Source organism: Schistocerca cancellata, chromosome 2, assembly GCF_023864275.1.
Source record: "Schistocerca cancellata isolate TAMUIC-IGC-003103 chromosome 2, iqSchCanc2.1, whole genome shotgun sequence".
NCBI classification, from domain to species: domain Eukaryota; kingdom Metazoa; phylum Arthropoda; class Insecta; order Orthoptera; family Acrididae; genus Schistocerca; species Schistocerca cancellata.
The window spans coordinates 1,042,279,164-1,042,298,574 of NC_064627.1; the positions used below are offsets into that span (position 1 = coordinate 1,042,279,164).

Genomic DNA, 19,411 nt, shown 5'->3' on the forward strand with positions numbered 1-19,411 from the left:
AATAACATGATCTTTTGAATGTAGTGAACAGTATGATGAGTAAAAAATATGGAATGCGTGTAAATAGAAGAAAAAGAAACGTAACGAGGAGTAGCAGAGATGAAAACAGTGAGAAACGTAGCATGAGAACAGTGGATCACGAAGTAGACGAAGTCAAGGAATTGTGCTGCCTAGGCAGAAAAATAACGCATGACGAACTGCGCAAGAAGGACATCAAAAGCAGACTGACACTGGCAAAAAGGAATTCCTGGCTAAGGGTAGTGTACAAGTGTAAAACATATGCCCTACTTTGAGGAAGAAATTTCTGAGAATGTACGTCTGGGGACAGCATTCTATGGTAGTGAGACATGAACCGTGGGAAAACCAGAACAGAAGAGAATCGAAGCATTTGAGATGTGGTGCTACCGAATAATCTTGAAAATTAGGTCGACTGGTAAGGTAAGGAAGAGGAGGTTCTCCGCAGAAATGACGAAGAAAGGAATATATGGAAAACACTGATAAGGAAAAGGGATGCGATGATAGGACATACGTTAAGACATGAGGGAATGACTTCCATGGTACTAGAGGGAGCTGCAGAGGATAAAGACCGTAGAGGAAGACAGAGATTGGAATGCATCCAGCAAATAATTGGTGACGTGGTTTGTAAGTGACTCTGAGATGAAGTTGTTGGTACAGGAGAGGAATTCGTGGAGGGCTGCATCAAACCAGTCAGAAGACCGATGACTAAATAAGTGTTTGCACATTTATTCACTTCGTACGAAGCCAACAACTTCTCGCATGCATTACAAAATCATCTGTGCTAAGCATCCTAGGAGACTTTCTCACTCGCTCTGCTAAAGGTAACTTGGCAGACCTCAGTCCATGTTGTCGTTAACGTCCTGATTGCGTTATGCAGACCACAGCTCCGTCCAAAGCTGGTGACAGGACCTATGCCAGGACAAGACAAGGTGGAGTTCCCGGCAGAGCGTCTTGAGGCACATTTCAGCTGGTAATCTCACCCGAGGCAAGTGTCAGGGTGTCGATGTACTTGTATTCAAAAATAAGCTGGGTTTTTAGGATATTGTCTACAGGACTGGTCCAGAAGACGCAGTGGCTAGTTTTACTACACAATGATGGACTGAGCCCAACTGTTCCAAAGCTGAATGTGCTACTGAGCCATAAACCTGGCAATCATAATTCAGTCAGGACCAGACCAAGGCAAGAATGGTGTAAAAAAGAAAAAAAAAATGCTACGCACTTACGCATAAGTGCGTCTTAAGAAGTTACTTTTTGCTGCAATATAGCCTAAATCAGTAAATATTTACAGGGTTACAGTTATTGAACTATATGAAAAAAAACGTAAATTGGTTACAAGATACGGCGTGCACACACTTTGTTCAACATGTAAACGTCACTACAGATATTCGGATCTAGGTTAGGACGTCTTCGATATGCCTGCAATCGCCGGCCGTTGCGGCCGAGCGGTTCTAGGCGCTTCAGTCTGGAACCGCGTGACCGCTACGGTCGCGGGTTCGAATCCTGCCTCGGGCATGAATGAGTGTGATGTCCTTAGGTTTATGTAGTTCTAAGTTCTAGTGGACTGATGACCTCACATGTTAAGTCCCATAGTGCTCAGAGCCATTTTAACCATATTTTTTATGCTTGCAATCGCTGACGATGATGTGGCGCAGACGAATAGCGAAATTCTGCTTGACCCACTGAAATGTCGGAAAATCAATGCTGTCGATGACTTCCTGAATGAATGTTTTCAGCTCATCAACGGTTTTGGGGTTATTTCTGTACACTTCGTCTTTAATATATCCCTACAGAAAGGAGTCGAATGTGTCCAGATCCGGAGAATGTGACGACCAATCGAGGCCCGTGCCAGTAGCCTCTGGGTACCCCAGAGCCAGAATGCCAAAGTGCTCCTTCAGGACATCAAACACTCTCCTGCTTCGATGGTGTACTTCTTGCATAAACCACACTTTGTCGAAATCAGGGTCCCTTTGGATAATGGGGATGAAATCATCTTCCAAAACCTCCATGTACCGTTCGGTAGTCACCGTGCCATCAAGGAATATCGTACCGATCATTCCGTGACTGGACACTGCACACCATACAGTCACCCGCTGGGAGTGAAGAGACTTCTCGATCGCGAAATGCGGATTCTCAGTCCCCCAAACATGCCAGTTTTGCTTATTAACGAAGCCATCGAAATGAAAGTGGGCTTCGTCGCTAAACCAAAGCATATATGCGCATACTAATTCCTATCATGCCCCGCGACCAACCGTGTAGTTTGAACGTTCTAACACAAAACCATTCAGAAGTTATGACGATTTTACTACATGTAGTCCAGTAACTGTCACCATCTTGAAAATGTTAATGATGCGGGTTCTGCGTGAAGTGAAGACTGTCATCCTCCCTATGCATCAGTAACGCCCCACGATTTCTTATTTTAATTTAGGTCTGTACTTACTCTCTCATGGTATGTTACTAACAATAAAAATCGGCTGTAAGTGAATTGCATTACAGTACAGAAACAATTTCATGATGTATTGAATACCTTGGTTTGGAGCTCAGAGATGAATTCTGTTTTTCAGCAAAAAAAATATTTTAGAAGCGTCCACCGTCAAACTGAGCAAATGCAAATTCACGTTCAGTGCATATATTGTTAACCATACTTTCACTGAATTATCTAAGTATCAGGATTCAATTACTAGAAGTTGAAACGTCCCCTTAGAAAAATTATAGATGACTGTGCTTAAACTGACACACAACATTTTTTTAGCGCAATGCAATCTGACTTTCAATAATCCCTACAAAAGAATGGCCCTTACTAATATTAACCTATACCTTTCACAAATCACTTACATCACAAAAATCTTCATTACTCGAACTACTGCAATACAGCGAGCGCCAATACTGCCAGCTAAATAAAAACTACTGAAGGCACTAACTACTGATAGGCATAGTTAGCAAATGAAAGATTTTTATAGAGAACAACAGTGTATTTACCTTAATAGTGTTCAAAGGTCATAATATATATAGCAGTTCATGACATCCATTCTTACAAATGTACTGTTTCTGATGGACACACGTCCAGATCATCCGCTCTCAAAAATCCACCATCTCACTTCCCCACATCCACAACTGCTGGCGGCTCACCTCCAACTGCGCAACGCTACGCGCTGTTCACATCCAGCTGCCCAACACTACAATAGCGAGAATTACAACAATGCCACCCAGCCACAGACTGCACACAGCACAGCCAGTGATTTTCATACAGAGCGCTACGTGGCGTTACCAATATAAAAACCTAAACAGCCTACTTACAAAGTCTCCATTTGTAGCATTACACCTAACAATATTCGTTATTAATAAGTTTCCAATTTTCGTTAGGTGAATAATTTATTGTTTGTCTATTATCAATGTTCACATGCAAGTGATAACCAGGCAGCACTACACACGGAACAGTTACATATCATCCACTATTACAGCAGCAGCTATTTTCAAAACAGTGTTTCCTGCTGAGAGTGTAAGAGTTTCGTTTCTATGCTTTATCCTAAATAGTGTACAGCAGACAATCATTAATGATGGTTATTAGTAAATTGTAATCAGAGAATTTCTAAAAGCGACGTCTATTTTGTTCGGAACACGTCACATTTACGTAAAGGTGAGAAGCAAATGTTTAGACTGTCACACGCGATTTGATGGTCTATAAAGATACTGATAATGTAAGGTTACAAGAGCTCTTCAGGGGATAAATATAGCTAAGACTCCAACTAAAAAATTGTAGAAGCGCCGATGTATGAGGAAAATGGAAATAAGCAGTGCTTTACCTGTATTCGCTCCTTCAGTTCAAGCACATCAGGCGTCGGCTTCTTTTTATCTTCTGGAAATGAAAGGGAAACCATTAAGAACAAGCATATACTGAAACAAGTCATCTGTATGTAAAATAAGGTGCTCGCGCGCACACACACACACACACACACACACACACACACACACACACACACACACCGTGAAAAGGTATAAAGACAACTAGAAAATCATGTTGCAATAGTCCGCACTAAGATGTCTAAAAGCACTAAACAGGTAACGAAGAAATAAAAGGACGATATCCTTGCAGGAAGCTGCTTAGTACCATTGTCTCTACGCTGTTCATTTTTGGAACACAACCTACGACTAGCTTAGGAACAGAATTGATGACAATTTCTGCAGGACCTGACCATTATTGTGCAGGACAATGCTCAAGCATGTACAGTGCAAGCTGTTACTAGCACGATCTCTAAATAAATAGTTGTCACTATTAAAGTTCCAACCCTCATATTAGCACAACTAGTTTCGAAACTATTGATCCGTCATCGGGTGCCACATATCATATGACCATGTCCTGGATAGATATGTACCGAGAAGAACAGTTCATAATGGGAGAGAGCACCATAGTATATAGTCACAATAAAAAAAACTTCTACGGCAACAGAATACTGCGTAAGAGGTGTACAGCAAAGCATAAGGCTACAGATATAGAGATGCTGAATGAAACTCGTTTGCCTATCAAGAGCGTAAAGCCGTCAATGACTACCGTGGCAGAATATTGTCAAATGACCTTTCACAAAATCAGATAAATTCTGGTCGTATGTAAAGGTTGTTAGTGGGACCAAAGTTGGTGATATTGCATTTTCACTTGCCCATTTAGTGGAAGTGTATTACTGATTCCACTTCTGTCAAACAACATACATTGACTAGGGATAGTGCACTATCATTAGTGAATGTACACCTTCACTGCCAAGAGGTGAGGGATGTGAACCATGGGTGTAATAACAAAACACTCGTATTTCGAACGTTTCATTTATCACCTGTAGTTCGAAAACATAGTCGTTACGTAAAATTCATTTATTGCAGCAAGGATGTGCACCATGGCACTTTGAACTGCACAACACTTTTTTTTTTTTTTTTTTTTTTGTGCAAAAGCAGCTCAGAGTCTGACATTTTTGCCGGCAGTCACATTTCAAGAGGCCCTGGCCACTTCCCGTGGACTGAGACTCCTCAACTGTCCTCAGGGCAACAGTTTTCTCTGCTGGAACTTCCTCCTCTGAGATTATTCTTAGAGAGCAAGTACTGAACTGGGACCTGAAACAAAATGTTGTAGTTATAGCCGCAACAGCATATCGTTTAGTCCCTTCCATATTTATTTAAAAACAAACAATTTATCATCGTGCGTTTAGTTGGCTCAGCACACTATCTCTTGTCCCGATTCAGTAGAAGCCATCGGCCGTTGTCTGAAGGACGACACCCAAGATCGACCTAGCATCTCCTCTTCCTGTATCGAAGTCGGGAACTGGAACTCTCACAGTACAGCCCTTTTCCACTGTTGGAAAGCAGCGGTCTGCCGCATTCTTTGCGCTTGTTCTTCTAAGCTCTTGTACGCTGCAGTTATGACGAGTTGATTCGTCTAAATCAGTCAGTAGTCATGCAGTTGCGCATGTGCAGAAGCTCATTAAAAAGTGCACAAGTTAAGGTGTGCTCGCGACCCTGATGCCAAGTTTCACCGACTCTAGAGGAGCAATGTGTAGCACAGCCCAGGATATTTGTTTCAGATTACCGCATCTACACTCCTGCAAATTGAAATAAGAACACCGTGAATTCATTGTCCCAGGAAGGGGAAACTTTATTGACACATTCCTGGGGTCAGATACATCACATGATCACACTGACAGAACCACAGGCACATAGACACAGGCAACAGAGCATGCACAATGTCGGCACTAGTACAGTGTATATCCACCTTTCGCAGCAATGCAGGCTGCTATTCTCCCATGGAGACGATCGTAGAGATGCTGGATGTAGTCCTGTGGAACGGCTTGCCATGCCATTTCCACCTGGCGCCTCAGTTGGACCAGCGTTTGTGCTGGACGTGCAGACCGCGTGAGACGACGCTTCATCCAGTCCCAAACATGCTCAATGGGGGACAGATCCGGAGATCTTGCTGGCCAGGGTAGTTGACTTACACCTTCTAGAGCACGTTGGGTGGCACAGGATACATGCGGACGTGCATCGTCCTGTTGGAACAGCAAGTTCCCTTGCCGGTCTAGGAATGGTAGAACGATGGGTTCGATGACGGTTTGGATGTACCGTGCACTATTCAGTGTCCCCTCGACGATCACCAGTGGTGTACGGCCAGTGTAGGAGATCGCTCCCCACACCATGATGCCGGGTGTTGGCCGTGTGTGCCTCGGTCGTATGCAGTCCTGATTGTGGCGCTCACCTGCACGGCGCCAAACACGCATACGACCATCATTGGCACCAAGGCAGAAGCGACTCTCATCGCTGAAGACGACACGTCTCCATTCGTCCCTCCATTCACGCCTGTCGCGACACCACTGGAGGCGGGCTGCACGATGTTGGGGCGTGAGCGGAAGACGGCCTAACGGTGTGCGGGACAGTAGCCCAGCTTCATGGAGACGGTTGTGAATGGTCCTCGCCGATACCCCAGGAGCAACAGTGTCCCTAATTTGCTGGGAAGTGGCGATGCGGTCCCCTACGGCACTGCTTAGGATCCTACGGTCTTGGCGTGCATCCGTGCGTCGCTGCGGTCCGGTCCCAGGTCGACGGGCACGTGCACCTTCCGCCGACCACTGGCGACAACATCGATGTACTGTGGAGACCTCACGCCCTACGTGTTGAGCAATTCGGCGGTACGTCCACCCGGCCTCCCGCATGCCCACTATACGCCCTCGCTCAAAGTCCGTCAACTGCACATACGTTTCACGTCCACGCTGTCGCGGCATGCTACCAGTGTTAAAGACTGCGATGGAGCTCCGTATGCCACGGCAAACTGGCTGACACTGACGGCGGCGGTGCACAAATGCTGCGCAGCTAGCGCCATTCGACGGCCAACACCGCGGTTCCTGGTGTGTCCACTGTGCCGTGCGTGTGATCATTGCTTGCACAGCCCTCTCGCAGTGTCCGGAGCAAGTATGGTGGGTCTGACACACCGGTGTCAATGTGTTCTTTTTTCCATTTCCAGGAGTGTACATTTAGTTTAACAGCATTCAGAGAAAAATAACCAATATATCTGCAAGGTGTCAAAAATTAGGGTGTTCAAGTGCTCTTATTGTTTTATACAGCAGCCGGCACTGCACATGTCACATCCGTCTACAGGAAGGGTTATAGAAATTATTCACAAAATTGCCATCCAATATCCTTGACGAGTGTTTGTTGTAGAACCTTGGATTTCCAATGTATCTGCGGCAGCCGTGGTGCAAAAATACGTGAACGAACCAGATCCGCTCACGGCCGGCCAAGTTAGCCGCGTCAGAAACACTACGTGATCAAAAGTATCCGGACACCCCCAAAAACATACGTTTTTCGTATTAGGTGCATTGTACTGCCACCTACTGCCAGGTACTCCATGTCAGCGACCTCAGTTGTTATTAGACATCTTGAGAGAGCAGAATGGGGCGCTCCGCGGAACTCACAAACTTCGAACGTGGTCAGGTGATTGGGTGTCACTTGTGTCATACGTTTATACGGTGAAATTTCCACCCACTGTTTCCCATGTGATAGCGAAGCGGAAACGTGAAGGGACACGAACAAAAGCGTACAGGCCGAACACGCCTGTTGACTGACAGAGACCGCCGACAGTTGAAAAGGGTCGTAATGTGTAATAGCAGACATCTATCCAAACCATCACACTGGACTTCCAAAATGGATCAGGATCCACTGCAAGTACTATGACAGTTAGGCGGCTGCTCATAAGCCACACATCACGCCGGTAAATGCCAAACGATGCCTAGCTTGGTGTAAGGAGCGTAAACAATGGACGATTGAACAGTGGAAAATCGTTATGCAGAGTGATGAATCACAGTACATAATGTGGGGATCCGATGGCAGGGTGTGGGTATGGCGAATGCCCGGTGAACGTCACCTGCCAGCGTGTGTGGTGCCAATAGTAAAATTCGGAGGTGGTGGTGTAATGGTGTGGTCGTGTTTTTCCTGGAGGGGGCTTGCATTCCCTGTTGTTTTGAGTGGCACTATCACAGCACAGGCCTACATTGATGTTTTAAGCACCTTCTTGCTTCCCACTGTTGAAGAGCAATTCGGGGATGGTGATTGCATTTTTCAACACGACCGAGCACATGTTCATAATGCACGGCCTGTGGTGAAGTAGTTAAATGACAATAACCCCTGTAATGAACTGGCCTACACAGAGTCCTGACCTGATACTATAGAACACCTTTGGGATGTTTTGGAACGTCGACTTCTTGCCAGGCCTCACCGACCGACATCGATACCTCTCCTCAGTGCAGCACTCCGTGATGAATGGGCTGCCACTCCCCAAGAAACGTCCCAGCACCTGACTGAACGTATGCCTGCGAGAGTGGAAGCTGTCATGAAGGCTAAGGGTGGGCCAACACGATGTTGAATTCCAGCGTTACCGATGGAGGGCGCCACGAACTTTTAAGTCATTTTCAGCCAGGTATCCCGATACTTTTGATCACATAGTATGAGCTGCCTTACAGACGCGTGCTTTGAGAGTCTATAATTTCAGTCCACGGATCACGTGGGTCGAGGTTAACGCTAGCTCCTCACAGACGCGTGCGGAAGTTTGTTTGGCGCTTCCCGTTCGTTTCCGCTTTCACTTCGTCGCGTCTGCGAAATACACGACGCCCCGCGGTCGCGAGAAAAAGGTTCGTTTCGTTCTGCAGACGCGTCCACTGCTCTCCCGCGCTCACGCGATCGTCACCAAGGAGAGTACACCCTCCGGGATCAGTCTTCGAATGGAGCTGTTATGCAAATACAGTTCTCGCTATCGCCGGTTAATAGACAGCGTGATCTGATTTCATTTTTATCACTTGTTCACTTGCTCATTGTCAGAATAAATGCACTTTCGGCAAGTGTATTTACCAGTTCTCGTTACCGTACCGTCACCAAAGCCTACATCCTGAGGAAAGAGCGTGGGTGCGACAGTAAAGTCGCCTCACTGCACGGCTGACATGCAAGCGGCGATACCCACACGTTCCCGCTTTACATCGAACACGTGAAACCCTGAATGAGATTTTCACTCTGCAGCGGAGAGTGCGCTGATATGAAATTTCCTGGCAGGTTAAAACTGTGTGCCGGACCGAGACTCGAGCTCGGGACCTTTGCCTTTCGCAGGCAGCTGCTCTACCATCTGAGCTACCCAAGCACGATTCATGACCCGTTCTCGCAGCTGCAGTTCCGCCAGTACCTGGTCTCCTACCTTCCAAACTTCACAGAAGCTCTTCTGCGAACCTTGCACAACTAGCTATTTTGGGAGAAAGGATATTGCGGAGACATGGCTTAGCCCCTTCCTGGAAGATGTTTCCAGAATGAGATTTTCACTCTGCAGAGGAGTGTGCGCTGTTATTTAACTTACTGGCAGATTAAAACCGTGTACGGGACCGAGATTCGAACTCGGGACCTTTGCTTTCGGGGGAAGTGCTCTACCATCTGAACTACCCAAGCACGACTCACAACCCGTCCTGACAGCTTCAATTCCGCCAGTATCTCTTCTCCTACCTTCCACTCCGCTGCAGATTGAAAATCTCATTCTGGAAACATCCCCCAGTCTGTGGCTAAGCCACGTCTCCGCAAAATCCTTTTTTCCTGGAGTCTAGTTCTGCAAGGTTTTCCTGAGTTCGGCACTGATATTTTTATCGCAATTACACATCACATTACTTGGCAAAGAAACGACAAAATATTTCCGGAATAGTAATTTTAGTCAATAAATGTGTAGTACTGCACACCAACATGAAATTACCATGAAAATATCAGTGCCGATCTCAGGAAAATCTAGAAAATGTACACTAAGACGACATTTCTAGGTAGAAGCTGGAATCATACAAACATGCTACATCTGTCGATGTTTTGAATGAACAAGACGGAACGCAGTATCGTACAATACATAGCCTACGAATTGTTTTCAGTAGTTACGAAAACGGATTTAAAACACCTTCAATAGCGGTCGGTTGTGTTCATGAGAGTTAAAATTGAATTTACGGACATTACAATATTTTTGAAGCTGGATTTGTTGCTTGTAAGAACAAGAAATGTGTCACTAAGGTGCTGTAGTTTTTATACTATTTAAAAAGCACTTCTAAGGTGATCATCAAAGTCAAAATAGTCCCATACTAAGGGAAGCGGGGGGAACCAGGTGGAGGAATGTTACACTGAAGCGCCAAAGTAACTGGTACAGGCATGGGTATTCAAATACAGAGATATGTAAGCAGGCAGAATACGGCGGTGTGGCCGGCAACAACTATAAAAGACAAGAAGTGTCTGTCGCATCTACATCTGCATGGATACTCTGCAAATCACATTTAAGTGCCTGGCAGAGGGTTCATTGAACCACTTTCAAATTATCTATTATTCCAATCTTGTACAACGCGCGGAAAGAATGAACACCTGTATCTTTCCGTACGAGCTCTGATTTCCTTACTTTATCGTGGTGATCGTTCCGCCCTATGTAGATCGGTGTCAAAAAAATATTTTCGCATTCGGAGGAGAAAGTTGGTGATTGGAATTTCGTGACAAGATTCCGTCGCAAGGAAAAACGCCTTTCTTTTAATGATTACCAGCCCAAATCCTGTATCATTTCTGTGACACTCTCTCCCATATTTCGCGATAATACAAAACGTGCCGCCCTTTTTTGAACTTTTTCGATGTACTCCGTCAGTCCTGTCTGGCAAGGATCCCACGCCGCGCAGCATTATTCTCAAAGAGGAAGGACAAGCGCAGGGTAGACAGTCTCCTTAGTAGGTCTGTTACGTTTTCTAAGTGTCCTGCCAATAAAACGCAGCCTTTGGTTAGCCTTCCCCACAACATTTACCATGTGTTCTTTCCAATTTAAGTTGCTCGTAATTGTAATACCTAGGTATTTAGTTGAATTTACGGCCTTTAGATTAGACTGATTTATCGTGTAACCGAAGTTTAACGAGTTCCTTTTAGCACTTATGTGGATGACCTCACACTTTTCGTTATTTAGGGTCAACTGTCACTTTTCGTAGCATTCAGATATTTTATCTAAATCGTTTTGCAGTTTGTTTTGATTTTCTGATGACTATTAGTCGATAAACGACAGCGTCATCTGCAAACAACCGAAGACGGCTGCTCAGATTGTCTCCCAAATCGTTTATATAGGTAAGGAACAGCAAAGGGCCTATAACAGTACCTTGGGGAACCCCTGAGATCACTTCTGTTTTACTCTATGACTTCCCGTCAGTTGCTACGAACTGTGGCCTCTCTGACAGGAAATCTCAAATCCAGTCACATAAATGAGACGATATTCCATAAGCAAGCAATCTCACTACAAGCCGCTTGTGTGGTACAGTGTCAAAAGCCTTCCGGAAATCAAGAAATACGGAATCGATCTGAAATCCCTTGTCAATAGCACTCAGCACGTCATATGAATAGAGAGTTAGTTGTGTTTCACAGGAACGATATTTTCTAAACCCATGTTGACTGTGTGTCAATAGACCGTTTCCTTCGAGGTAATTCATAATGTTCGAACACAATATACACTCCTGGAAATGGAAAAAAGAACACATTGACACCGGTGTGTCAGACCCACCATACTTGCTCCGGACACTGCGAGAGGGCTGTACAAGCAATGATCACACGCACGGCACAGCGGACACATCAGGAACCGCGGTGTTGGCCGTCGAATGGCGCTAGCTGCGCAGTATTTGTGCACCGCCGCCGTCAGTGTCAGCCAGTTTGCCGTGGCATACGGAGCTCCATCGCAGTCTTTAACACTGGTAGCATGCCGCGACAGCGTGGACGTGAACCGTATGTGCAGTTGACGGACTTTGAGCGAGGGCGTATAGTGGACATGCGGGAGGCCGGGTGGACGTACCGCCGAATTGCTCAACACGTGGGGCGTGAGGTCTCCACAGTACATCGATGTTGTCGCCAGTGGTCGGCGGAAGGTGCACGTGCCCGTCGACCTGGGACCGGACCGCAGCGACGCACGAATGCACGCCAAGACCGTAGGATCCTACGCAGTGCCGTAGGGGACCGCACCGCCACTTCCCAGCAAATTAGGGACACTGTTGCTCCTGGGGTATCGGCGAGGACCATTCGCAACCGTCTCCATGAAGCTGGGCTACGGTCCCGCACAGCGTTAGGCCGTCTTCCGCTCACGCCCCAACATCGTGCAGCCCGCCTCCAGTGGTGTCGCGACAGGCGTGAATGGAGGGACGAATGGAGACGTATCGTCTTCAGCGATGAGAGTCGCTTCTGCCTTGGTGCCAATGATGGTCGTATGCGTGTTTGGCGCCGTGCAGGTGAGCGCCACAATCAGGACTGCATACGACCGAGGCACACACGGCCAACACCCGGCATCATGGTGTGGGGAGCGATCTCCTACACTGGCCGTACACCACTGGTGATCATCGAGGGGACACTGAATAGTGCACGGTACATCCAAACCGTCATCGAACCCATCGTTCTACCATTCCTAGACCGGCAAGGGAACTTGCTGTTCCAACAGGACAATGCACGTCCGCATGTATCCCGTGCCACCCAACGCGGTCTAGAAGGTGTAAGTCAACTACCCTGGCCAGCAAGATCTCCGGATCTGTCCCCCATTGAGCATGTTTGGGACTGGATGAAGCGTCGTCTCACGCGGTCTGCACGTCCAGCACGAACGCTGGTCCAACTGAGGCACCAGGTGGAAATGGCATGGCAAGCCGTTCCACAGGACTACATCCAGCATCTCTACGATCGTCTCCATGGGAGAATAGCAGCCTGCATTGCTGCGAAAGGTGGATATACACTGTACTAGTGCCGACATTGTGCATGCTCTGTTGCCTGTGTCTACGTGCCTGTGGTTCTGTCAGTGTGATCATGTGATGTATCTGACCCCAGGAATGTGTCAATAAAGTTTCCCCTTCCTGGGACAATGAATTCACGGTGTTCTCATTTCAATTTCCAGGAGTGTATGTTCTAAAATCCTGCTGTATATCGACGCTAACGATGTGGGCCTGAAATTTAGTGGATTACTCGTACTACCTTTCTTGAATATCGGTGTGACCTGTGCAACTTTCCAGTCTTTGGGTACGGATCTTTCGTCGCATGAATATGATTGTCAAGTAGGGAACTAATGCATTGGCATACTCCGAAAGGAACGTAACTGGTATACAGTCTGGACCAGAAGACTTGCTTTTACTAACTGCAAACATTGCGCAATGGGATGGACATAATCAGCTAAAAGGGTAACATAATCGTCGGCAGTGCCGCGTGGAGTAGTGGTGCGGTCTAAGGCGTCATGTCGCGGTTCGTGCCGCTGCCCCCGTCGAAGGTTCGAGTCCTCCCTCGGGCATGGGTGTGTGTGTTGTCCTTGGCATAAGTTAGTTTAAGTTAGATTAAGTAGTGAGTAAGCCTAGGGACCGATGACCTCAGCAGTTGGTCCTATAGTCCTTACCACAAATTTCCGATTTCCAACCCTCGGCAGTAATGCGACATTGCAGAGTGTCCATGTGGCACATGAGAACACCGCGGTATGTCGCCCACATCACTCCTGGGACGTAAACACGAGCAAAAGCGGGAAAGAGTGTGCAACGACGCTCATCCGACAACATGATTTTTTCCTGTGTTCCGTAGTCCACATGTTATGATTATGTCACACGTCTTCCTGTTACGAGCATTGCATCACTGGCAAGTGGTTCTGGAATTATTCCAGCTCGCACAGCAAGTGTTTGTTTATGGAGCTACTCTCGTGTTTTGTCGCTGCCACGGTTCGCGAACGCGAAACACAACAGTTCTGCAGTGACTTTCTGCTGTTTTCGTTCTACTAATGTTCGTCACAGGCCTCTTCGATGACGGTCTGTGATGATCAGTCAACACACACCGTCGTCGCCGTTGTAACTTAGCGGATTATGTTTTTTCCGCATTCTCTGTATGGAGTGTTTTCTTCTATACGGTGCCTCTTGGAACACCAAACGGAAGCAGACACCATATGAGCACCAACAATTTGCCTACGTTTGAATTCACTTAGTTCCCACATAGTGCACTGACAACTACACGGGACATTGTAGTAACCACGACTGACACTTGGTAAAGAATTGGGGCGTTGTACAGGTGCCGTTCGTGGTAAAATACAGAAGCGCACCCTGTAGCCTCTGCTAGCATCTGCATTTATGTTGTAATATTATTGGATTTCAGCTACTTTGCATGTGAGATATTTGCCATAAAAGAAAAGGACAGCCAGCGAGCTGTAGTTCGTAAAAATGCTAAGCATCACAGCGCGAGAGTAAAGAGTCGAAATATTTTTTTTTTGTGTGGGCCTGTACCAAGACACGCGTCTAGCGTTTAAATACTCTGAATAAACACTATGGCCCGCTGAGCGCAGATATTTAAAATCATTGCCGCAGCGCTTGATAGCAAGAAGCTGCGAAACAGAAGAAAGAACAATCTATCTTTTGTTAAGAAATATTCTAGAGACTTCATTATCCCTAGTACTTTTGGTCGCCGACATGTTAAGACGTACTACATAGCACTGCTACAAGTTGTATTTTTATTTTGTGTAAAAACTGTGTGAAACGATGAACAAACATTTCGGTAACTCGGGTGTGGGTACAATGTACTTACGCACACGCGAGGACATTTAATTTTAAGAAGGAACGGACTGACAATACAGCGATTATTGGACTGCGCCATGTACAAAAGAAATATCAGATGTAAGTCATGCATTTATTGTGTATTTGTCAATGTCTATAAGTTTAAGGCCAATTTGTTCAAAATATATTAATATTTTATGATGCAGTAAATTTCTTCTTATTCTTTTCTTTCACTAACCAAAAATGATGTTAAAATTGTATACGAGCTTTGTTACAGGTTCGCTCTTCATCGCGGTGTCTCGATTGTATTTGGGAGACTACTAATTTGTTCAACTTCCGATATGTTAATCTTTCTCTTACGAAATTCTACTAATTTGCTTTCATTTCCATTTTTATATTCAAATAGGTCCCTTAGGTATTTTCATCAAAGATTCTGATTGCTTGAAGGCAATCAGGGTCAGAAAGTCAATTAAGAAAACCCCTTCGCGTAAACAATCCGTACGTCTCCTGAACACAATCGAGAACCGACGCATCGGTGATCAATTAATAATTTCTCTCTCTTTTTAAGTCGTACTAAAAAACGGCCACATAGGATAGCCGTAAGTACGCAATCTAGCGTTAGGTTGCATTTTGTCAGTAAATATTACCGACCAACAGTTACAGCATCACTATTACTATTTACTACTATTTCTTATCCAGAATAACCAAGTTCCTAACGGCAGAATGTTCAAGTATACATTTATCGCTGTGTTTTCGTATTTTTTTCGAATCCTTGTAAGATAATGTAGACAGCATATATCATTCGTACCACACGAGATTGGCGGAAGACTGTATCTGTTCACAACTTAATGGTCGTAGACGTTAATTAATGAAGAGAGCCAAAAAGGTACTAACTTACTGATACACCTGCTCCAAAATTGGAAATGGAGGGACGATCAAAGCTCACTGAACTTATCTATTTGCTAGCAGGGGAAACTCCCCTTCGCACCCCTGTCAGATTCACTGGTAAGAGGGTCCTGTGGGCAGCTCGTCAAAAACTGAACGCAGATCGAGCATGAAAACGGGGAGAAAGTGTACTGAACGGCACGGTAACTCAGCACGTTCGGTCAGAGGGTTAATTGCCCTCTGTAATAAAAAGAAAGAAAACCGAGTAAGTGGATCAGCAATGAACATGAACGGGTGTCATTGAACGTCCGCTCTCAACAAATGCAACGAAAAATGACGAACAAAATGAGATCATAAAAAAATAGTAATCACGGTGATGGACTGTCAAGCGAGCGAGCAGTGTTCAAACCTTTACTTTTTTTTCGCTTTTCGCTATATTCGAATTTGTGTCTGTGTCATGGTGTAACGTCTGTTTGCAACAGCGAGATGTAAGGCAGGGACCTATAATGATAGTTGATTCTGCACAACTAATCTTCTCTTCATATATTTACTTTTAATAACTTTATATGGGTAACTGTATTCGTCTTTTAATGTCTCACAATTGGTTTCTATGATAGTTATCAATTTTAAAAGTCTGCTACATGTATTTTACCTAATGCGTTTTTATCAGATTATGTTTTTGCGTAAATAATGGCTACATTTAAGCCCACAGTAGCGACATCTAGGAAGGATGTAGGCAAACAGATTTCTGGTAGCTACTGTACTTCAGTAGCCAGTTGCAATAATGACTGTGTGGACGATGTGGCCTATTCTACACCTTGTTTTAGACTTATGTAACGATGCTGTGCTGATTATATTTATATGTTTTGACAATGCCATTATGGCCTTATCACTTTAGGACATGGTGTAAAAAAGGTACGTTGTACCGTATTTTGTCTGTAAATTCCCTGGTTGTATGATAGTATATTGTGATACGTGTTGCTGTATTATGTTGAAAGACACACTGCTCACTAGGTGTATATATTTGTATATTGTAGCTCTGAGGATGGTAATTACGGACTGAAACCGGTCATCGTCTAAAGAAATGATATTGTGATCAAAGACTAGAATAAAAACCATTTGACAGTATTGGATCACTGTTTGTATACGCCACTAGGTCGCAGTTGGTTAAACTAGTGCCATGCCTGGCTTACGACAGAGTCAAAAGGCTCTGTAAACTGAAGCAGAAAATCAGTACTGAGGTAATGAATATTAGATTCAATAAGCAGTGTCTTGCAGCTCGTGTCACACCGAATTATGCGAAAGTGAACATTAAACAAAGGTCAGCCCTCGCCTTGATAATCAAATCCAAAAGTGAGAGGAACTGGATTAGGGCCCAATTACGTGAATCGTGTAAAAATAAAGACTTGCTAAGTAAAGGAGCTTTCGATTTACATTTGCAACTAAGTAACGAACTGTCTGGTACTCAGTTTCAGTTCGTTTGGCAAGAAATTTCTAACAGCGTAAGGATTAATGTTGAAAGAATAGAAAAGAGGCATAACAAGAAGTTAGGCATATTGCTAAAGCGTCAGAAGACTAATGTTGTAAAAACTAAGGATGACGTTGGACAACATCGCTTTTATGATAGAGTAGCTAACTTGACAAATATCGAATTGAATAAGAATGAAAATACTCTGCTGAATAAAGGTTTACAAGTAGTATCACTCCTAACCCTAATAATCGAACCATTACAAGAGTCATAGCCGAAACTAAAATGGCGTGTGAAGCAGCTAAGATGACGAAACTAGAAGTTGTGGACACAGCCGTTAAAGTTAATAAAGCTTTATCCAGTCAGTGTAACTCTTCTAATGCCGTCAATCATGACAGTCGTATCTTAAGAGACCTTAATACAAAGTTAAAAAAAGAGAAGGCAATGGTCATTCGCGCAGACAAGGGTAATACAGCGGTCCTTATATATGAAAAGGACTATATTAAGAAAACAGAGGAATTCTTCTCTGAAAATGAGATAATAGAAGTTCACAAAGACCCAACACAGAAGTTCCAAATAGATTTACGGAAAAAAATAGACAGCTCCCAATTTCTGTTTAATGATTACGAAAAGAAATCGCTAAAAATGATGAACTGTTATCTCCCCAACTGAGATCGCAGGCTAAGATACATAAGAAAGGAAACCCAGTCCGTCGAATTGTTAACAATTTGTCATCGCCATGTTGGACAGTTGGAGGTGAGCCGCCAACAGTGGTGGATGTGGGGAGAGAGATGGCAGAATTTTGAGAGCGGACGATTTGGACGCGTGTCCGTCAGAAAAAGGAAATTTGTAAGACTGGATGTCATGAACTGATATATATATTATTACTTTTAAACACTATTAAACGTTGACCTGTGCCATCGCCATCTTCAGTGTTCGTGCGTCGTGTCAACAGTTTGTAGTGTGGATTATTGCCGAGTGTGGACGGCTCCGTGTTTGTCTTTATGTGTCTACTGTTTTATTACCCACCGTTATGTCACTTATGTGTATTCTTTCTGTTGTTTATTTATCTATTCTATGGCTGAAGAGCGACGTAACATGCTGCTGACAGCCTACCTGTTTGTACGGGTTTGAAAATAACAATAAAGAAAAAAAAACACTATTAAGGTAAATACATTGTTTGTTCTCTATCAAAATCTTTCATTTGCTAACTATGCCTATGAGTAGTTAGTGCCTTCAGTAGTTACAATCTTTTATTTAGCTGGCAGTATTGGCGCTCGCTGTATTGCAGTAGTTCGAGTATCGAAGATTTTTGTGAGGTGAGTGATTCATGAAAGGTATAGATTATTGTTAGTCTGGGCCATTCTTTTGTGGGGATTATTGAAAGTCAGATTGCGTGGCGCTGAAAATATTGTGTGTCAGTTTACTGTTGTTCAGAGTACGTAAAGAGAGAAATGTCTGAGTACGTTCAGTTTTGCTGGGCTGTTTGAAAATCAAATAAAGTAAGAGGTTTTATCAGCACAGTCATTAATAATTTTTCCAATGGGGACGTTTCAAAGTGTTACACAGTGCCTAAGATGGGATACTCTCGTATTTAAAATACACTGTTAGACACATTGTCTAAGGGTCGATATTTCTGGTAAGAGATACTCAGTGATAAAACAAAGCAGTAGGCTTTACCAGAAATATCGACCCTTAGACAATGTGTCTAATAGTGTATTTTAAATACGAGAGTATGCCATCTTAGGCACTGTATAACGCTTAAAACACTTGATAATTGCACTCTGAATCCGAAATCATGATCGTGTAAGAGTAAGTGTAACACTGCAAATAAACAATAGTCTAATGGCGGTACTGACTTTAAAGAAATATATGATGACTGTGGCCCCACATTATGAAAAAAAATTATTATTTTGTTCGGCGTTAAGTCTCACCTGAAAGTGTGGACACGCGATCGCCCGCCACTTCCCTCACACTGGTCTGCGACGCTTCGGCTTCCATGGCGAGCTACCAGCCGCACCGATCATCTGCCACTACGCGCGAGGTGTGCTGCGCGTAGTATGCAACCGCAGCGTCCCTGGCCCTGTCCAAGGTTATTTAAAAAATAGGTTGGGCTCGAGGCTAAATCGGCTGTGATTGGCTGGCTCAGTGACGTCACTGTAGGAGAAAAGCGAGGCAGCGGCTAGCGCAGCAAGCGACTATTACTAAAGGACAAGCAACTACTTATAACACCAATAAGTAGACCACGGATTTTTAGGTCGTAAAAAGTGTGTTTTAGGCACCTAAAATAGGCTCCTTCAGTAGTTCATTTAGGCTATATAAGACGTAAAATAGGCTCTAATAAAAATGATGCAGAGAAAATAAAAATAAATTAAAATACACAGTGTTGACGGTATGAACATCTTATTAGTCATTAAAACAAGGGGAATGAATATTTACACAGTTACAGAGCACAGCAATCTACAACATTAATGTTGAACATAACTCCAAATAG

The 19,411-nt window shown here is 44.4% G+C and overlaps 1 protein-coding gene across 1 annotated transcript in view; it reads right to left on the minus strand.

Moving 5' to 3' along the window:
* Positions 1 to 18,986, minus strand: part of LOC126163020 (sterol O-acyltransferase 2-like) — a 255,222-nt gene extending 236,236 nt beyond the window's left edge. The window contains exons 1-2 of the mRNA XM_049919890.1: positions 18,852 to 18,986; positions 3,819 to 3,871 (exon numbers count right to left, since the gene is read on the minus strand). Of these exons, the coding sequence (XP_049775847.1) occupies positions 3,819 to 3,871; positions 18,852 to 18,918 (120 nt within the window). The 5' untranslated portion in view covers positions 18,919 to 18,986. The remainder of the gene's footprint in view (positions 1 to 3,818; positions 3,872 to 18,851) is intronic.
* Between the last annotated feature and the right edge of the window lie 425 nt (positions 18,987 to 19,411).